The following is a 22,307-nucleotide window of genomic DNA, read 5'->3' on the forward strand; positions in this document are numbered from 1 at the left end:
TAGTCTAGTTAGATGCCCTATAGCATGCAAGAGTAATAATCCTATCCACGAAGCACAGTGTTGTCTTCTAATTAGGTTTGTTTCCATCGTTAGTTTCGTTTTCATCGTTTGACAATACTGATTAACCAATGAATATAATAGCCTGTCCCTTTAAGAAACATGCAGTCAGGTTTTCCAATTGAAAAGAAGCATATAAATACACGCCACAACCGACCTATCAGAGTTGCTCTATTTTCGCAATCTGACCCGTCGGCAGAACCCCCGATGCAGCTGGCCATTCTCAGCGCACCCGGTAAGCTATCGTTAAACCATGTTAGGATAGTTAAATGCTTTAACTCTATTTTGACGCTAGGTATACTAAAGCGCCTTTTTTCTTAAAACAGGAACTTTTTATTTACTCGAGAAGTATCCCGTAGAATTAGATTTTAAAATATCAACACCCGAAGGAGCGTTCGCCTCCTTGGCGCCTACGGTAAGCGTGTGATGTAAACGTGTGCAGTATATAACTAAACAACAGCTCGAACTCCCCTGGAGTCTTTCCATTAAACTAATCCTTCCTGCCCTCGCCCCACAGGACTTGCCTGTGTGGCCAAACGCCTTTGCACGCCTCTTGAACGTACCGACTTCATTATTGGCGCCATTTCCCATTTAACTTTGCTGGTGAGGAGGATTTGGCTTCGGTTAGAAAGGTCTGTTTTTATTTGCTTACTTACGTGCTTGTTGTGTACAATTAGCCCAAATATTATAGTGTACTATTTTTTAAGTAATTTAATTCAATGACTATTGCTCTTCTAACTAGGATTTTCATCACAGCCTACAATACAACCACAGCATTTAGCGTAACTTGCAGCTGCGCTCCTCAGAATAGCTGTCACTGTTTATAAGTGAACCCAACTATTTCATTTTGGTAAGAAGTTTATTGGCTATACCCGTATAAGTAGTACAGCACGCTCGATCTCAATTGATACTATGTACACTTTTCTTGTGTTGATTTCATAGGTAGCACGAACATATTCATAAATAACCACGCTACCAATCACCTTTTAATCCGGACCTTATTTTGTGGAACCTATGAATTCTAATTTTAGGGTAAGAATAGTGGAACATTAACATAAACATAGCTCTAAACTAAACCTATTTCTCATACTAGAATAGTTCTTACATTAAAATGCGAACCATTGTGATTATATCTTTTCACTTTAGGAACTTCTGACCGTGTTTCCAATTCTGGGATAAATAAGGAAGAGACTTGATATATGTCCCCTTATATTACTGCATAAATAGGTAAGAATATAACACCATAATGTATGGCCTTTTAGGCCATCATTTCAAATAACAGAGCCTTGTACTAGCCTAGTTTAGTTATTAACGTGTTATCTGTCCACTTATTTCTATATACTTTGTCTTTCTTTATCTTTTCTTTTTACCTTTCCTCATGCACTACTTTAGTAGACATCATTATATTGGTTGAATAATAAGTTTAGTAATAGACATTTGAATATTTCATACCAAATATACCTTTTTCATCTTTTTGTACTCATTCATCGTTAAAGACAGAACAAGCTTGTGAATTCATTGAAAATTCTTTTTTTGAACCAAAGCTGTATTGAAACTAAAACAATAGTTCACCATGTTAAATGGCTAAAACAGAGGATATCTTATAAGCATATTTCTCCCTGTGTTACAACTTACGCTAAATAGGATTAGGTGAATATTATCTTGTACATAAGGTGTTTTATTAGTAAGCCTATGACGAAATAAATGTATGATGTATGATGTCTTGTTAGAGCGGTTTTATCACAGAGTTGGAATGAAATAAGTTTTTTTCTGTTTACCAATAGAATGTGCTAACAAACTCTAATCTAGTTCAGTAATAATCATGTGAGATTCATTTTAATGAATTTTTATAGTAATTTTATGCTATAATTATGTCTTACAGAGCTTTTTGATGGTTAATGTCCTGAAGAAGACATATTGTATATGTCGAAACGCGTTGACTGGAGACCATTTAACTTTCTTTTTATCTGTTTTGTGAATACATTTGTATCAATTTTTTATCAATTGTGATTACTGTGTTGAATTTTTATCTCTCTTTTTATCAAATTAAAATACAAATAATTTTTCCCACTGAACTAGTTTGTTTGTTTAATCTATTGTGTATTCTCCTTAGTTTATGCCTGGGATTGTTTTTCTCACATACCATTTGGATGAACACCAACGTTTGCCTGATGGCAGGCTTCTTTACTGAGAGGTCTGAGATTAGAAGGGTTTACACCAGATAAAATATTGTTTGAAAGGACAATCAGATAACCATCTGGGGATATGAAAAGAATAGAATATTCCACCTAGAGACTTTTTAAAATATCTGTAGCAGTAGCACCAAAGAGTCAGAAAGAGGGGAACGATGGGGGACTGAAACGTAGCATCTCCTGGACACTTGCAATCTCATTATTTGAGGAGGGAAGCCTAATGAAGCTATAACTAGTGAAATTGGGAAAATACCCGAAGCTCGAATTCGAAGATTATGAATTAGGGGAGTCCTTAGTCTTATGAAATGAAAGCACCGGGAACATTAATACAAAGTTAGTCTCATGTTATGTCTTGCAATACACATAAAGGGCACCACCAAAGTAGAAGTATCACAATTCCCCAAACACTGAAGAAACTATGGGAATTACAGATCTTCCATGCATGTGCTGTGGGTTTGCTTTAAGGCTCTCATAAGGGGTTTTAGACACACAAATGTGGTAAGTACCAGTTCAAACTTGTTAAATTAAATCTGTCATTCTGGGATTAGAAGAAACACAGACTGGTACCAAAGAAAGCCGCAAAACCAGAACCTGACATCATAAGGAGATTAGAAGGGTATTCAGCACTGAAAGTTGACCAATAAAGTTATATACAAGAAATTGAATCACAGCATGGCATACAACGTGAGATATGTATAGCCATGGAACACAGAGTGCAAGATAGCCTTATAGTTTAAGGGGCATACATAACTAGTTAGTGCAGGACTGTGAATAATTCAGATGCAAGGTCATAATTAGAACAAATATAAGAATTCAATGGACAAATTATATACTGTCAAATAGTGTATTTCGGAAGGGATTGGGGACGTCAGCTAAGCCCAATGAAGCCATGTAGTACACAAGATTTTAACATTCAGAACATTGGAAGGCTTCAAAACCTACTTTAAATGAATGACAAAGTTATGACTTTGTAGCTATGTTAGCAGTTCTTGGGAGGTTAACTGGGAAATGTGCTGGTAGATTATATATATATATATATATATATATATATATATATATATATATATATATATATATATATATAACAGGGAAAATGAAAGAGGGTTTTTCTTAAAACATACAGAACATGTTTCACCTCTACGTAAATTATAACATTTATTAAAACAAAATTCTTTTAAAAAATACAAGAAACAAAAAGTAAAGAAAAAACATCTTAGAATGAAAATAGATTTTTGAAATGTCAAACAAAGCTAAGTAAATGCTCTAGGATTCCACAAACAGAAATTAAACTGGGCATAGACAAGTGCTCGGTAGCAGAGGTAAGTGTGCGTTATCTTTACAAAGAGGAACAAGGTACTCTGAGAGAAACGGCCATGAACGACATTACAGGACCATTTGTCTGCCTTGAAACAAAGTGCAGTTTCCTCATTGTGAGGTTGCATGACTAGTGTAACAGGTTCTTTTCGTTCTTCATATTTAAAAAGGAGAAAATATCAAAATGTTAGGGCAACAGTGTGGTATCGTAGGCTATAAAACCGAGTAAGACATTCCAGTGCATTTATTGGTATATGTATAATTTTAATGAAAGATAAAAAAATAAATAATTACTGATACAAACCAATTAAGTTCTTATATGGTAGCTGATGTTCCCGAAGATTCATATGAGCAATATGCCCAATTCGACTAAATCCTGAGGTAACATCTTGTCCTTCTGGTAAAACTGCTCGTAAAATTTCTTCAGTCTTAAAATTTTCATACGACAGCACCAAATCATATTTTGTAATTTGAGGGTCGATATCCAATTCTTCTAAAAGAAGAAGTTCGTCCTTTTCGAAAGATTCCCGACAGGATATTTTGCAAGGATCCAACAGCACTAATTTCTTATCCTCATCTTTGGGATAATCTACCACTCTTTTCAGGCCTGGACGGTGTAGTACTTTGTTTTTAAGAGACTTCATTATTCTGTGAATGATGTCCTTTTTAACTGTAAAAGCTGGAACAGTAATTGTCCTTTTAAATGCAGACCTGTTAAGAACAGTCATTCCTCTAACTGCAGGATTAGGAGAGTAAAGCTCTACATCAACTTTAGTCTTCAACATTTCTGGAATGGCACAGACGTACTGTCTTTGAAATGCACAAAATCGAAGCAATTCAAAATTGTTTTGTCTCAAATATCCAATGCACAGTGTTGCCTTTGCTCCTACCCAATGGTGGCTTTTTTGACGAAGACTAACAGTCCAGATATAGGTTCTCCACAGAATCCTGGAGAAAAAAAACACAATATTAAATCAGTAGTTGAAATAATTCCTTTCACGTTATAGCTACAACCATACCTAGTTCCATATGCTCGCTGTTTACTTTTGATGAAAAAGATTGCATTTTCTGTACGTGAAAATTGGGAAGCCTCTCTAATTCAAGTATATCTACACTTTGCATATACATGGAACTTAAATTATTTAAATGAAAAATTACTATTCCAAAAGCCTTGCAATTTAAATTCTTTATAATGCTTTACATTGTAACATTTCACAAATGGTATTGCACACATCAATCAAATAAAACTGGATTTGTATAGAACATTTTAATGCCTGTGAGGGTATCCAGGCGCTTGAGGAGCTGCTGCAGGAGGCTGAGTTGAACAGCAAGGTCGTGTCATTTTCTGAATTCCAGCAGGGAGGATGGTAGGTGAAGTGGGAGATCGATCCAGAATTTTGCAGCGAGATAGGAGAAGGAGACACCTCCACTGTTGCTGAGGCAAATACGGATGGTAAGGGTGAGGCAGAGGGAGGCGGCGCGCAGATGGTCTGGAGGAAGGTGGAAGTTCAGTCAGTGGTTGGTGTATACTGGTCCCTAGTTGTGGAGGCTTTGAAGGTGTGGATCAGCATCTTGAACTGGCATCTCTTCTGAATGGGGAGCCAGTAGAGCTTCTTGAGGTGGCGGGTGATTGAGGTCCCTTTGGGGAGGTCGAGGATGAGTCACTTGAGGTGGTATAAGGTAATTCCTGCGTAGAGTGTATTGCCGTAGTCCAGTTGGCTGGTGACCAGGGCTTGTGTGACAGTGCTTTTAGTGTCTGCAGTCACTTGAAAATCTTGCTGTTTTGACTTTTGTTCGGTCTGTGGAATCCATACTGGTGCGCCATTTCCTTGCAAGTTGTTTGCAGGTGCACTTCATGGTTCTGTTCTTAGTTACGTAGTGTACCAGATAGTTTTTTTGACAGACCTCTTGGGTTTGCTGAGAGGGACTCTGGAAGCGCAGTCTGTGATCCAGGTAGAGAAGTTCTTCACCGCATGTTTTAGATTGGTTGTAGTGAGAGGGCGGAGGGGGTTGAGTGCTTCGATCCATTGGCTCTCTGAGATCTTGTTCCAGCTGTGGTGCAAAGTGCTGGGTGGCTTAGGGTAGTGCTTGGGGGTCCTACGATGGCGAAGTGGCGTGGTCAGTCAATTTAGCTTGGTGACATAGCGGTACTGGATTCTGTCGCTGGCCGTGAAGAAAGGACCTAGTATATGTCCTGCAATGCGCGTGGGGTTGGCGTCCAGTTGGGTGAGGCTGATGTTAAGATTCAATGCCATCCCTTATTACTTATAACATACAGGTTGCAAATGCCACTGAAGATGAAAACTCAAACTGTTTAGACAAATTTTGGAATACATTCAGATGGCACAGAAACCAGCAGAAGTAAATAGAATGACCATACTTGAACACTGACTTTCAGAATGCTAACTGTCTCAACACAAATGACCCATCCCAAATGGTCATCCAGTCCTGCCTCAGGGAAGAAGGGAGAAATGAGATCCAATCTTAAAACCTCGCTTAGCAGGCGTGCCAAAGGGAAGTGTTTTTGGCCCTATCTGTTGTGCCAGAACCTCCCCTACAGCAAGCTTCACAAGGTTCAAGCACAGCAACTGATCTACAGCAGCAACACTCTGAAGGACTTCGGCCCCTCTAAGCTCGTTCAGCTACCATATGCCACCCTAAACCAAGTGAATCAATTAAACACTCCTTTCCTTCGTGATAGATGCCGCCTTTCCTAAACTTCACCAAGTTGCTGCCACCGTGAACGATTCCGAGACTATCTAACTTGGGTACATATATGCCTGCTTCTCAGTAAACTATAGTTGGGAAGTACATAAGCTTCTTGAAAAGTTCTACCTTGATATTTTATGCATCCCAGAATTTTTGCTTACTGAATAGTTTGCACAGGCGATTTGCAGAGGCCCTTTCGCCTGTGTTTAAAAATTCCATCCCTCTGAACAAAGAGGCAGAAGCGCTGCTATTATCCTAAAAGAACACTATATCTGATAGTGGTGAAATCATTCATTATTCAGCTTGGCGATACCCCTAAAACACTGCCAGCGAAATATCATACTCCCGGTGCCAGTACATTTCTTTTCCTATTACATTTCGTGCTGTCTGTGAAGCAGATGACGTGTCTAGAAACATAATGCTTGCCACTTTTAACTTGCAAAACCCTCTCAAATGTCATTCCTCAGTGATCAAATATTTGAGTGCGCTACATCTTCAATCTAGGATAAACATCCAAGCATTCTCAAGGCCATACCCAAGAATTTTTTGTGATCCTTTCAATTTATTGAGCGAGATAACCATTACCATGGCGGCTTTGTCTCAAAAATGTTTTTACCAACCCATGGCATTGAGAATACCAAGACTTAAATTCTACCTAGAATGTTGCTGAGACGTGGCAGAACCAAATTTTCACCCAGGTATAGTATGAACTATCTGTGTACGAAAAATATTATTTGAACAATACTTAAAGTAATCACAAAGCATACAAAATTCATCATGTGCAGCACAGCTCCTCTCCATTACAGAGGCTAAAAGGAATGTTAAAGCATCTCTGTGCGAGATAAGGGATAATTATAAAAGTAAATTATCCAAAGAGTAACAAGTAATGAAAGCTTTTTGAGCAACATCATTCATTTAAAGGCAGGCGACAACAATCAGTTGAATGGACATCGCTTTTGCTAGGTCACAAAATAATATAATTTCCTTTTTTCGACATTTAAGTAATTTACTAATCTTGCAATCAGTCTGGATTTATGTTGTTAAAACGTTTTACCAATTTACAAAAGGGGGTGGTGATGAACAGAGTGTCTGAATTGAGCAGACCACTCTTACCCAGTCCAAAGATCAGGGCTTGATCCATCACCGTTATTTATCTCACTGCCCCATCCCAGCTCAGAACCTGGCTATATGCAAATCAGTCTGTCCCTGGCCCAGTGCATCATGGGAACAGGGCAGACTAAACTACCAAGCCAATTCTTTACCAGAAAGGAGACAAGCTACCGGGGACCGGTTTCTGGCATTTCAGCCTCTTCGGCCCGGCTTGCTTGAATCCTGATGGAGCAGTGAGAAAGGGACTCATGTCTGAGTATACCCTGCCACACCTATAGTGGCCAAAATCGATTTACAAAAGGGGGTGGTGATGAACAGAGTGTCTGAATTGAGCAGACCACTCTTACCCAGTCCAAAGATCAGGGCTTGATCCATCACCGTTATTTATCTCACTGCCCCATCCCAGCTCAGAACCTGGCTATATGCAAATCAGTCTGTCCCTGGCCCAGTGCATCATGGGAACAGGGCAGACTAAACTACCAAGCCAATTCTTTACCAGAAAGGAGACAAGCTACCGGGGACCGGTTTCTGGCATTTCAGCCTCTTCGGCCCGGCTTGCTTGAATCCTGATGGAGCAGTGAGAAAGGGACTCATGTCTGAGTATACCCTGCCACACCTATAGTGGCCAAAATCGATTTACAAAAGGGGGTGGTGATGAACAGAGTGTCTGAATTGAGCAGACCACTCTTACCCAGTCCAAAGATCAGGGCTTGATCCATCACCGTTATTTATCTCACTGCCCCATCCCAGCTCAGAACCTGGCTATATGCAAATCAGTCTGTCCCTGGCCCAGTGCATCATGGGAACAGGGCAGACTAAACTACCAAGCCAATTCTTTACCAGAAAGGAGACAAGCTACCGGGGACCGGTTTCTGGCATTTCAGCCAGGTTCTGAAACTGGGATGGTGCAGTGAGCTAAAAAACGGTGTTGGATCTAGCCCTGATCTCTTGACTGGGTGAGAGCTTTCTGCTTAATTCAGAGACTCTGTCCCTCACCAGCCCTTGTTGTAAATATTTTTGTCCACCCTAAGCGTGGAAGGGTATTCTCAGATGTGAGACCCTTGCTCATTGCACCATCAGGATTCAAGCAAACCGGGCTGAAGACGGCTGTAATGCCAGAAACCGGTCCCCAGGAGCTTGTTTCCTTCCCAGTGTAAGAATTGGCTTTTGTAGTTTGGTTTGCCCTGTTCCCATCATGCACTGGGACAGGAACAGACTAATTTGCATACAGCCAGGTTCTGAAACTGGGATGGTGCAGTGAGCTAAAAAACGGTGTTGGATCTAGCCCTGATCTCTTGACTGGGTGAGAGCTTTCTGCTTAATTCAGAGACTCTGTCCCTCACCAGCCCTTGTTGTAAATATTTTTGTCCACCCTAAGCGTGGAAGGGTATTCTCAGATGTGAGACCCTTGCTCATTGCACCATCAGGATTCAAGCAAACCGGGCTGAAGACGGGTGTAATGCCAGAAACCGGTCCCCAGGAGCTTGTTTCCTTCCCAGTGTAAGAATTGGCTTTTGTAGTTTGGTTTGCCCTGTTCCCATCATGCACTGGGACAGGAACAGACTAATTTGCATACAGCCAGGTTCTGAAACTGGGATGGTGCAGTGAGCTAAAAAACGGTGTTGGATCTAGCCCTGATCTCTTGACTGGGTGAGAGCTTTCTGCTTAATTCAGAGACTCTGTCCCTCACCAGCCCTTGTTGTAAATATTTTTGTCCACCCTAAGCGTGGAAGGGTATTCTCAGATGTGAGACCCTTGCTCATTGCACCATCAGGATTCAAGCAAACCGGGCTGAAGACGGCTGTAATGCCAGAAACCGGTCCCCAGGAGCTTGTTTCCTTCCCAGTGTAAGAATTGGCTTTTGTAGTTTGGTTTGCCCTGTTCCCATCATGCACTGGGACAGGAACAGACTAATTTGCATACAGCCAGGTTCTGAAACTGGGATGGTGCAGTGAGCTAAAAAACGGTGTTGGATCTAGCCCTGATCTCTTGACTGGGTGAGAGCTTTCTGCTTAATTCAGAGACTCTGTCCCTCACCAGCCCTTGTTGTAAATATTTTTGTCCACCCTAAGCGTGGAAGGGTATTCTCAGATGTGAGACCCTTGCTCATTGCACCATCAGGATTCAAGCAAACCGGGCTGAAGACGGCTGTAATGCCAGAAACCGGTCCCCAGGAGCTTGTTTCCTTCCCAGTGTAAGAATTGGCTTTTGTAGTTTGGTTTGCCCTGTTCCCATCATGCACTGGGACAGGAACAGACTAATTTGCATACAGCCAGGTTCTGAAACTGGGATGGTGCAGTGAGCTAAAAAACGGTGTTGGATCTAGCCCTGATCTCTTGACTGGGTGAGAGCTTTCTGCTTAATTCAGAGACTCTGTCCCTCACCAGCCCTTGTTGTAAATATTTTTGTCCACCCTAAGCGTGGAAGGGTATTCTCAGATGTGAGACCCTTGCTCATTGCACCATCAGGATTCAAGCAAACCGGGCTGAAGACGGCTGTAATGCCAGAAACCGGTCCCCAGGAGCTTGTTTCCTTCCCAGTGTAAGAATTGGCTTTTGTAGTTTGGTTTGCCCTGTTCCCATCATGCACTGGGACAGGAACAGACTAATTTGCATACAGCCAGGTTCTGAAACTGGGATGGTGCAGTGAGCTAAAAAACGGTGTTGGATCTAGCCCTGATCTCTTGACTGGGTGAGAGCTTTCTGCTTAATTCAGAGACTCTGTCCCTCACCAGCCCTTGTTGTAAATATTTTTGTCCACCCTAAGCGTGGAAGGGTATTCTCAGATGTGAGACCCTTGCTCATTGCACCATCAGGATTCAAGCAAACCGGGCTGAAGACGGCTGTAATGCCAGAAACCGGTCCCCAGGAGCTTGTTTCCTTCCCAGTGTAAGAATTGGCTTTTGTAGTTTGGTTTGCCCTGTTCCCATCATGCACTGGGACAGGAACAGACTAATTTGCATACAGCCAGGTTCTGAAACTGGGATGGTGCAGTGAGCTAAAAAACGGTGTTGGATCTAGCCCTGATCTCTTGACTGGGTGAGAGCTTTCTGCTTAATTCAGAGACTCTGTCCCTCACCAGCCCTTGTTGTAAATAAAACGTTTTACCAAGCAGATTCCTAAATCCCGGAACACTGCTATTAGGAGTCTGTGGCACTTTTGCAAAAGACTAGGGCAAACACTTAAAAATATAATTTTTTTTTACACCCACCACTTAACCAACCAAGCAAAGTTTATAAGCAGGCCAGCCTTGTCTAAACTCCGAGAGAGGTTAACATGGATCTGAGCCAGAAAAATGTACTTAAAAAGCTGTTATTAATGTGAATTGAAAGGTAATCCTGAGACTTTGGTTTGATATAATAATGGATTACATAAGGAAAAAATGTTGTTAAGTAAAACACATCTTTAACCTTTACAATGTTCAAAAGTTACATATTTACTTTCAGTTGTCCAGCATCTTGAAGGTTGTAACAAATGGAATGACTGAGCAAGGTAGTCCGACAAACTCAGTTTTTTAAAATAATTTCTTTATTAGTTTTAATTCTCCGAACCATTAGAGCAAGCGGAAATACAAACATACATTTCCATCTCAGCCGGGGTGGTGTTCGCGACCATAGTTATACATGACAATGTGTAGACCGCATATCACCTCTTTGGAAATTCTGCTATCTTCAGAGTTCTCCTCTGCATTTCGTGTTTACACATAACTCAAACAATAATGAATTTTCGTCCATTCTCCCACCCCCTTCCCCCCTTTAACGCCCCCCCCCCCCAAGCCGCCGGGTCTTTATAACTTGAGGTCCGTGCATCATAATATTTATCTTGGGTCACTGTGCGTCACTCCCCTTTGTCCTAAGGCCTCCCCCCTCCTAGAGGACGTCTCCTCCGAGCTGTCGGGTGTAGGTTGGGATGCCTGGCCTGCTATCTCCTGGATCATTTCCCCCCACGCCATCAGGACTTCGGGCTCTTTAGCATCCCTCCTGGTGTTCCGAATGTGTCCCTCCTCTGCTAGAGCCCACTCTCTTATGTCTGTTCTCCACTTTGCTAGTACAGGCCCTTGCTGGGTTAGCCAATGGATTGCAAAACGCCGCTTGGCTACAACCAGACCCAAGGAGACAGGCACGTGGGTCCAGGACGACTGCCCACCCTGTGATCCTGGCCAGATCCTCAAGGACCGCTACCCAGTACGTCTGGATTATTGGGCACTCCCACACCATATGCGGAAAATCCGCCCGATCGTTGCGACATCTAGGGCAATGTGGATCCCTAGAACTATCAATGGCTTGGAGCCTCCGGGGCGAGAGATAAGCCATGTGTATGATATTATATTGGATTTGCTTGAAGCAGTTACTCACCGACACCTTCCGCACACGCTCGTGTATTTTTTCCCAATCTCGCAGTGTGATCTCCTGCGGACACATCTGCTGCCATTTGTGCTCTACCTTCAGGGGTCCAATCTTATTATCGTCTCTCAATGCCCTGTAGAGGTGGGTAATGAACTTTCGTCCCCCTGCAACGAGATCATGGTGACTAGGGTTTGGGTGAGCTCCGGAGCCTCTGGAATGGAGGGCCACAATTGCCGGGCTGTTGCAGCCAACTTAGCGTACTGCAGGAATTGCCCTGATCCCAGCTCGAAGGTAGTCACGCCTCCCGATTAGTGATACATTTATTTTCCGGGTAGAGGTCAGACAACATCAGGCAGCCCCCCTTCTTCCATTTATCCATAGTCATAACCTGGGATATTTGAGCAAAGGGTGGCGTTCCGGGGCAAACAGCCGTTCTCGGAATACACGTCTAACCACCCAGTGCCATAGTGCCGCTACAAGCCGCGCCAAGGGAGGGCCATGGTCTCGGCGCACCTCCTGCCCGCCATAGGAGCATTCCCAGCTGCCGGTTCCCGTATGTACCTCCCAGCAGGGATCTCTCCCACGAGGGATCCGTGTCCAACCAGGCTATTGCATGTTGCAATTGTGACGCAAAATAGTAAAGTTCCAAGTCTGGGACCTCTAAACCCCCCTTACCCAAGATACGCGTCATGACAGCCAGACTTATCTGACATCGCTTACCATTCCACAATAATAGGATCAGACATGCATCCAGTTCCCTGAATACCCGGTGCGGAAGTTCAAAGAAAGAACCCTGCAGAGGGTATAGGCATTGAGGCAGGACTACCATCTTTATTAAGGCAATCTTACCCATTAGGGAGCGTTTAAGTGTGTTCCAGAACGCAATACTACCCGGAAGACCCTGTATAATCCTTCCCATATTATGCTGATAAAAAGGTAGCCGCATTCCTTCCAATCCATATCCCCAGATAACGAAGTGTGTCGTCCACCCACGGAAGTCCCATCTCCGGGCGTTGCGCCCCCCTCCCAATCACTCTCCAGTCCAACCGCGTAAAGCAGTGATTTTGTTTTATTATTTGAAAGTCTGGAGGTAGCTGCAAACTGACAGTGTAGCCATAAGTGTCGGTAAGGACTGAGTAGGCCGACCCAGTGTACATTGATAAGACATGCTCCGAGCTCCCCACCCGTATGCCCCGTCCCTTGAGTACCCCGCGGAGATGGATCGCTAGCGGCTCCATCGCCAGGGCGAATAGCAACAGGGAGAGCGGGCAGCCCTGCCGCGTTCCCCACTCTATGGTTATGGTGTCAGACATATCGGCCCGTGCGAACCCTTGCCACCGGGCGAGCGTAGAGCAGTTTCACCCCTCCCCTAACCCCATTTTCAAAAGTACCTGCCATAGGTAGTCCCATCTGACCGAAACAAATGCTTGTTCGATATCAAGAAATACCAAGGTGTTATGCTGAGCCAGTCCTTCCAGCGTCTGCATGACGTGGGCGAGGCGACAAAATGTTCCGCAGTGTATTCCTGACCGGTATAAACTCGGACGGGTCATCGTGGACCAGTCGCCGAAGATAAGGGAGGAGCCTACTTGCCAACACCTGACTAATGATTTTAAGATAGACGTTCAGCATTGAAATTGGCCTGTAAGAACTGGGGAGGAGGGGGTCTTTCCCCGGTTTGGGGATTATTACTATCAATGCTTCCCGCATGGAGTCTGGGAGCCTTCCGCGTTCATTGACCTCCGCCGCGATGTCCAGGAGTTTGGGGATCAGGACCCCTCCATATTCCTTATATAGTTCGGCTGTTATGCCGTCCATCGCAGGGGACTTTGCAGCCCTCAGGTGGACGATTGCCGCCCGCACCTCCTCCCCCCTAAGGGGGCCAATTAAGGCCTCCTGACTCTGCGAATCTATGCTGGGGCTCAGAGTATATTTTAGTCAAATGGGTCTGGAATGCATTGATAATCTCATGTTGGGTGTATACCACCTTGCCCCGGTCATTCTCAAGTGCCAGGATCGGGTGATGTTGAGTCTCCGCACGAATCAGGAGCGCCAGGAGCCGTCCTGCCTTATCTCCTTCCGTATACCAGCATCGCCTACTAGCCGTTCTATTGAATTTGCTGACCAAGTCCCAAGTCTCCCCCAATTTCAGCCGCACGTCCGTCCATTCAGGCAGCCTCTCCCTGCTCAATGGAAGGTCCATTGCCGCCAATCGTTTTTCATACCGCCGGAGGTCACGTTTTTAACCCCCACCTCCGTGGACAAACATATCCCACGCAAGACCACCTTCATAGCGTCCCATTCGGTCGCCCTGGTACTAGCCGAACCCCAGTTGACCTCCAAATAAACATCCAGCCAATTCGAGATAGCGTCCTTATAGGTCAGGTCGCCAAAGGCCTCAGTGTTAAGCCTCCATAGTGGTATCTTTGATCTCAGACGGCCTAGCAAGTAGGTGATTAACAGTGGGGAGTGGTCAGACAAATAGCGAGCCAGGTATTGCGTCTCCGCTATCTGATGTACCGCCGTCTTTTGAACAAAAAAAAAATAGCCTAGTCTACTGTGGGTATTGGCAGCAGGTGTGAGGCACGAGTACACTCGGCGACCAGGATTGCAGTGTCTCCATACATCCACCAAGCCATATTTGTGGAGCATCTGGCCCATCGCCTCTCAGACTTTAGGTTTAGTATCTAGCTTCGAGGGGTACCTGTCTAACTTCCCTTCTAGGGCACAGTTAAAGTCACCTGCAACAATCAATTCCGTGTCCGGATCCAGATCCCATTGCCCCAGAACGTGACTCAGAAACCCACCATCATCACTGTTTGGGGCATAAATATTTACCAGGCATAAACTGCGCCCATCTAGCGTTCCCACCACTATCACAAACTTCCCGTCCGGGTCCTGCTTAGTGAGCAAAACCTTAAAGGGAACTTCCGGTGCCACCCAGATTAGCGCTCCCCTGGCAAATCCCGAATAAGATGTAGCGAATAATTGACCCCTCCATCCACGTTGGACATATTTAAGACAGTCTCCCCATTGGTGTGTCTCTTGAAGCAGGGCTATGCTCACCCCGTAACGTCTGAGATATGTTGCCACCCAGATCCGCTTGGTTTTGTAAATGACATTTTATATTTATATATTGTTATTGACAATGCCAATAACGATATATAAATATAAAATGTCATTTACAAAACCAATAGCTCCAACTTTCCAAATGAGAAACCTATTGGCAACGGCAGTGCTTGTTTTGCTTAAGGCCTTTTGGGATTCCCACAGAAATCTAAGTGGCCCAGAGACTGGCGAAGAAGTCAAGACTGCCTCTCGCCTGCACCACAGGCCGGGCAGGAGTTCCCGGGAGGGGGTGTGGTGCGTGTCAGAGCCTTCCTGTAGGGGAGGGGCCGAGGGGAGTGGTGGTTCTAGTGTGTAAAGCGTACTACAAGGCCCCGCCTGTGAAATGTCAATAATATAATTATGTGCCTGCTTTCTGGGGCCGCCTCGATGATGAAACCTTAGTCAGTGATGTTTGACTGGTTGTTGATTAGCATCTCAAACGGGAATGCGCTATAGCGCTTTGATCGAGAGTACATGATTCCCCTCTCTGGTGAGCTCTTACGGGACTGCCTGTTATTTTTTGGTTGACCTGGACTGGATGAAGGGGTGGGATGGCCGCGCCTGGATTTGAACCCGGGACTTTCATATCATCACAATGAACGATTTTGGTTCTAGCCTCAAGAGTCAATGCTTAGAATGTCAGCGTCATGCGTGTAGAGCGACCGCCCTCAATTAAGATTTTGTCACAAACCCACTCTTAATTTTGCCACACACCTTGTCGCACATTTCACTACATAACAAGTAAACAGATGAGGTGCTGCCCGCTGTGGTTAATAAAAGTTCCTGCGTTAAGCTCCGGCGGCATGTGGTGATGCAGTCGGCCACTGCCGCACATTTCAAATACTGTTCCATTGGACTTGATGGCAAGGTAAACGTTCCTAGAGAACAGACCGCATTACAAGTCCTTTAGTAACCGTAATCAGGAGTTGATGGATCCTTTAGTAGGCTCAATATCCTGTGATTCTGGGTAAATTACCTAATCTCCCGAGCATATAAAAAAAACAAAAAACGAATGTATCCTTGTGTTACATAATTGGTGCTCGTGTAAAGTGTTCCATTACATTCAAGTCGATTTCGCGCTATATAAAATTGCAACAACAAAACCAAACCTACAGCAGGAGCCATCGTATTCGACCAGCCCTTTTCCAAGTGCCTCTCGTGGCTCCAAGGCTATGGTGTGTCTGACAAGTAGAGAGCGATGGGCGGCCGATCGCAGTGTTTTCTCCGCATGCCAGCCTCTTGCAAGGTGTCGTCAGGGTTAATGTTTCTATGGTGCATTTTTTTTTCAGAAAGGGATTCCACTCGGGGCAGGCGAGTCGTGCAGCGGCTTTCCTATTCAGCATAAAAGGCGCGTGTGCACTCCCTGGCATTCCAAGGTCCATGTGTACTGTCCCGCATCTGCGAGAGGGTGGGGTTACACCCGAGGTGCCTGGGGGCTTCACTGGGCGGGCATGTGTAGAATCCAATATGTTAACGGAGTACGACTGTGCCTAGGGGAAGCGTGTGCAACCCCTAGCTCTAGTGAGAAACAGATGCAAACATAGATAGAAATGAGGAAGTCGCAGTACTATTTCTGTATGGGTGGAAGTGCATAGGCAGTTTAGGAGAGATTACTAACTGCAACCTGATACGTATTGTAGCGATAGGAGTTTACATTGTCAAGCTGCGGGCGGGGGAGAGCTCCTGGCAAATGGCCTCGCAATGCTGGCAAATGGCCGGAGGGAAGCCGGATGGGGGCGGGAGAGCCTGGTGGGGGGGCGGGAATGCGAGCGAGGGGAGGAGAAGTGTGGCAGGCGGATTAGGGAGATGCGCGGAGGAAAGGCAAATGGCCTCGCAATGCTGGCAAATGGCCGGAGGGAAGCCGGATGGGGGCGGGGGTGCCTGGAAGGGGGGGGGGGCGGGAATGCGAGCGAGGGGAGGAGAAGTGTGGCAGGCGGATTAGGGAGATGCACGTGCTTGTGTGGTCACGTGACCCACCTTTGTGGTCACGTGACTCACATGCACTGTGAAAAAACCGCAGTGGTTTGACGAGTCGATGGAGCACTTGAATTCTCGCCTATTACATTCGCAAGTGAATAATAGGCGAAACCTAAAAAGCAGAGGGGGGCTTCCTAATCGCTGCAACATTTCTTAAAATGTAACCTTGAGTAAATTTGCAACTTGTATGTATGTAACTCTAAGCACTAGTTAGCATTGGTAGCAGACTTATCTACTTACTATCAGTTGTATGTGAATTTAGAGTTTATCTATTTGTATCTTTTATGTAATTCATGCACTCTGAAGTCCTTATGTGGTGTATCTGGTTCTATTATTAAGCTCTCCGACACCTCCGTGTAAAGTTAACGCTATATAAAAAAACATAAATAAATAGACACCCCTACATATACCTCAACTTTTCATATTATAATTTGTGTTTGCTGCCTGGTCTGAACTGTGATTAACCTTGCTCTGTGTAACTGAACCCCTTTTATTCCATCCACGCTGTTCATCGCTATGACCCACACGAGTGTCAGGTCCATGCTTTAGAAAAATATCAAATAAATAAAACCTATGAGGTTCTGAAAGTAGTCTCCTTGTCACTCCTGTATCAATAAGGAAAGTGAGAGTTTTCATAAATTGTTTACATTTCTTTTATTGTTCTGCCGTTTTAGCGTTTAGCGCATATAGGCCTTCACCTATATAGTCGTAGCTTTATAAAATAAAATAGTAAAAAAAATTAAACGGTGGCTTAACCAGCTGTGGTAAAATTGATAAAAACGCGGCAATTCCCGCGCAAAGGTGCCATCTGGTGGTGAACTGGCGGAGGCACAGGCAATAAAACTGGGCGACAGCAGGCAGCCTCCCCCTGGGGCTGAGTGGCTCTGATTAACTCCGGAGTGTTAACAGAAAGAGAACGAGACAAGCCTACAGGCGCCGGTGGGAAACCTGCAGGACCGGAGTCATGATCTCAACAGGGCCAATTCGGCAGTTCATTCTCTCAATATCAGACACTAAAATGCCATTACCATCCGAGATCCTAACCTTTTAGCGCCAAGAAACATCAAGATAGCACAAACGGTTACACGAGAGGGTATTAATTCTGCTTACCATATGCCCCTTCCAGCACATATTACAAATACTTGACGGTCCTATTACGCTAACATTACTCAATGTAAATCACTTTCACAGACACAACCTAAATACTTAATGAATTACGCAGTGCAGCCTGCAGAGCGTCGCCCTGTGACGCGGTGGGATGGGTGCCGTGCCCTCTCTTGCCACACTGCAGTGCCAGTCCACCCCAAGCGGTGCCATTTCACGCATCCTCAGATGGCCAGATGTCACCAGCTCCCTGTGGACAGGCAGGGGCAGGCCTTTGTCTCCAGAGGCGAGGCGTCAATATGTAGGTGCCATTGCACAATCATATGCCAGCATGCATTGCAGTCTATCAACATTTGTAACCGTGTTCAGTGGGTTAACACATGTGCAGCTTATTGGCCACGCACTGGAATCCAGGGAGAAGCAGACCTTCATCCTACCAAGTTCGATAAAATAAGTAGTAGGCTTCTGCTTTTAAGTTTCCTGTTAAATATGTTTTAATGATCATGTGCCAAGAAGCTGCTTTCGCGGCTGTGCGGGTCTACTTTGCTCCCCAAGAGCTTTTGAAGTTTTGAGTGTTTCCGCTTTGCCTCTTTTTAGAGGTATTTTGCAAGCCCTAGCTTGACAGGGATTAGGTGGCCTGCAGTGAAGCGCCGTTTCTTTGTTAGGGTATGCCTGTCTGATGCATTCCTAACGCCAACTCCCCACCCCTCCAGCCTCCTACCGGGAACCTCTTCTGTGTGTATTGGTGGAGGGCTTCAACTAACTGGAGTGTAAGTGCTGTTTGAAGTGTATTGAAGTAGCTCTGCCTGTTCTAGTTTTGCTCTTTTTTGTGCCTAGTTCACAGAAGCCTGGGAAGGGGGGGGGGGGGGGGTGGAGAAGTCATTCGGTGCCCTGGTGCTTTGAAGACAACATAAATCATGCCTGGGGGCACACTTTCCCTTTAAAACGTTTCCTTATGTCTGGCTATTGGTTAGATTAAAAAAAATATCTTGACACATTGCATTTCAACTGGGGTTTTGCATACATCGCTATCTGTGATGTGGATCCCAGCTACTGCGTTTTAAACTGTTTGATATACGACTGACAGTCACGATTACTTTCTAACACTGATTTGCACCCCACAGAACTTTTTCTGAGGAAAGTCTTCCTTGTAAACAATTTGAGCTGGCCTTTTTAGATGGTCATCCCTGCCACCCCCCCTAAACTAGACATCAATTACCCCACCTCCCCTCCAGTGCATTTCAAGGAGACAGGATTGGAGAAGATGTGGAGTCCCCAATATTTGGACATAAAACGACATCCATCAGTGTATATTTTTGCTCCTAGTGTTACTGAGTGACAGGAGTCAATCTCCAGCCCGGGTAACAACTTACAGATGTTGAAAACTTCCGGTCAGTCTCTGCTCCTCTGGATTCATGCATTTCAGTGGGAAAATGTAACCTTTGGACTTGTTTGTTAAATATAAAATATCTTATATTTTAAAAAACGGTTTTCTTCGGGGGAGGGGGGGGTGGGGGGGGTGGGGGGTAGAAGCGACTGTTCCGAATGAATGGAAGCACGCAATGGTGGTACCACTATTAAAGAAGGCCAATGCTGATCCGAATAATCCTTCCAACTTTCGCCCTATTTCTTTGCTTTCCTGTTTCTCCAAGATTTTGGAGAAACATGTCAATTCCTTACTTAGTTCTTTTGTTGAATCCTCCAATTTTCTCCATGGATCCCAGTCCGGTTTCAGGGCTGGTTTCTCCACGGAAACTACTCTCCTTGGCGTGTCAGAAACCATCAGGCGCCAAGTGGATAATGGTGAGACGGTGGCACTCATCTTGCTTGATTTGAGTGCCGCTTTTGACACCGTCTCCCATTCCATCTTATTATCCACCTTGGAGGCAGTTGGTGTTGGTGGTACCGCCCTGGCCTGGATTGCTAACTTTTTGTCTGATCGCACGTTTCAGGTTTTTTCTTCTACCTCTGTATCTTCCACCTTTCCTTCTTCTCACGGTGTTCCCCAGGGTTCTATCCTCAGCCCCCTTTTCTTTAACCTGTACGTAAGGCCTCTTGCGTTCTTGGCCGAACAGGCTGGTCTCACAATCTACTCCTACGCTGATGACACGCAGGTCATCTACTCACTTTCCACTAACAAAAACCTCCCTTCATCCTCTCTCCAAATTGGATTAAAGCATATATCGGACTGGATGTTGAAGCACAAACTGAAGCTCAACGGGGACAAAACAGAACTGCTCCTGTTTGGACTCGACACCTCTCTCTGGGGCCCTCACCATTGGCCTCCGGAGATGGGTCCCTTACCCATTCCATCAGTGTCTGCGCGCAACCTCGGTGTGATCTTCGATAACCAACTCACTTTCAAACATCATGTTGTGAAAGTTGCGGCCACCTGTACTACCATCATCAGGTGGCTGAGAAAGATCACTTGGATGCTGCCTACAGACACTTTGAGGACTGTTGTCCAGGCCCTTGTCATCTCACGCCTGGACTATGGGAACATTCTGCTCTTAGGTGCTGCCAAAGAGGTAACCAGGAAATACCAAGTGGTTCAAAACATGGCAGTTCGTCTGATTTGCCACCTTCCCGCAAGATCATCGGTCACTCATCACAGGCGTAACCTGCATTGGCTGCGCATTGAAAGCAGAGTGCACTTTAAAGCACTCTGCTACATGCATAAAATCATGACTGATAGAGCCCCGCGTTATCTTGCTGCTTTAGTCCAACAATATGTTCCCCCCCGTACACTCAGGTCCTCGTCACAAAACAAATTTAAAATTCCACGCATCAACAGAGCCAAAATGGGTGGCCGCTCGTTTGCCCTGTTGGCCCCATCCTTATGGAACTCTCTTCCTCAACCCTTGCGCACGGAATCGTGCTTTCTGAAATTCCGTAAAGGAATAAAAACATGGCTTTTTAACAACTAATGTCCCTCCCTCTTTTCACCGTTCAGTTTGCTTTAGCGCCGGGAAACCTCCGGGTAGCTGTGCGCTTAATAAATGTAATAATAATAATAATAATAATAATAAATGAACGGTATGTAGTGAAAGAAGCCAATAATCCACTAGTGGGACAGGAAAAGTAGATTGTTCTGATGAGAAATTACAGAAATAGGCACACAATTGAAAAGGTGAGAGTTTGAATGGAAGTACAAAGGAATGAACTAAGAGGGAAGGTATTCATGAAATTTTTTGCAAAATAAATAACAATGATATATTAAAAGGGTTGTAGGGAAACAAGGGAGCGTTAATAAAGTGGGCAACTCCCCACTAAGAATGAATGGACCTCTGTGACTTTAAACATGATTTAGAACAAGGCAGTGCTGGGAGGGGGGCTGGGCACGAAGGAAGGAGAAATGTGAGTCACGGCGGCCGTGAAGTGTGAAGCAGATCCCTTTGAAGCTCTCGGAGGCAGGAGCAAATGGTAAGGGGAGGAGAAATGCTGCTGGAAGGCTCGGGCAAGCTCGTCTTAGCATTGCTGTGGGGAGGGGGAAGGAGAAATGCAAGTCACGGCCGCTAGGCCGTGAAGTGTGAAGCAGTGGGTGGGGAAGCAGATCCCTTTGAAGCTGCTGCCTGCTTGTGGGGACTGGGAGGAAGAGTGACGAGACGCAGGCCCTGCAGTGAATAATTATGGGAGGAGAGATGCTGGCCTGAGGCAGAGCGCACCATATGGAGAGGAAGGGGGGTGGGCCGATTGCAGGAGAAATGCTGCTGGTAGGGGGAAGGCTCGGGCAAGCTCGTGCACGAGGAGCTTGTCACGTGATTCTTTTCTCGTGAACTGTTTGAAATCCGCCTGTTAGGAATTTTCTGGTTTAACAGTAATAGGTTCGAGTAAACTCAACCTAAAAAGACATACAGGCTATATTACTCCATGCGGTGGTTCCCACTTCTAATCTTGCCCCCTGTACCATCGTCGAACTTGGTAGCGCGAACAAACATTTAAGGATATTTCCCTCCTTTGTCCCAGCTATTTTTGCCACTTATATAGAGTACCTCTGCGCCATACAAGAATTGTGGAGGGACCATTGCTTGATAAGCCTTTAACATCGGTCTATCAGACATTTCACCATATACACTATTAAATCTTTTTAATCCCTTCACTGAAGCAGAAGCCCTGATTTTTAAAGCGTCAAGATGGGTATGCCAATGGAGACTATTCGTGAACCACATCCCCAGATATTTGTATTCTGTTACTTTTTCCAGCAACTCAGTGCCCAGATACCATGAGAACTTTCTTTTGCTTCTTCCAAAGCACAGGATTTTGGTCTTTTCCATGCTCACAACTAGTTTTTTAGTTTGGCAATATTCTTTAAACAGGTTTAATTTTCTTTGGAGACCAATCTCCGTCTGATCCATAATGACCAGGTCATCTACATATAATAAGCAGGGGAT

The 22,307-nt window shown here is 44.8% G+C and overlaps 1 protein-coding gene across 1 annotated transcript in view; it reads right to left on the reverse strand.

The window, feature by feature from the left end:
- Positions 1-22,307, reverse strand: part of TRMT5 (tRNA methyltransferase 5) — a 47,758-nt gene that overhangs the window by 16,120 nt on the left and 9,331 nt on the right. The window contains exon 3 of the mRNA XM_086937954.1: positions 3,868-4,511. Within this exon, the coding sequence (XP_086794080.1) occupies positions 3,868-4,511 (644 nt within the window). The remainder of the gene's footprint in view (positions 1-3,867; positions 4,512-22,307) is intronic.

The sequence above is a fragment of the Lissotriton vulgaris genome, chromosome 9 (genome assembly GCF_964263255.1).
Source record: "Lissotriton vulgaris chromosome 9, aLisVul1.2, whole genome shotgun sequence".
Classification (NCBI taxonomy): Eukaryota; Metazoa; Chordata; class Amphibia; order Caudata; family Salamandridae; genus Lissotriton; species Lissotriton vulgaris.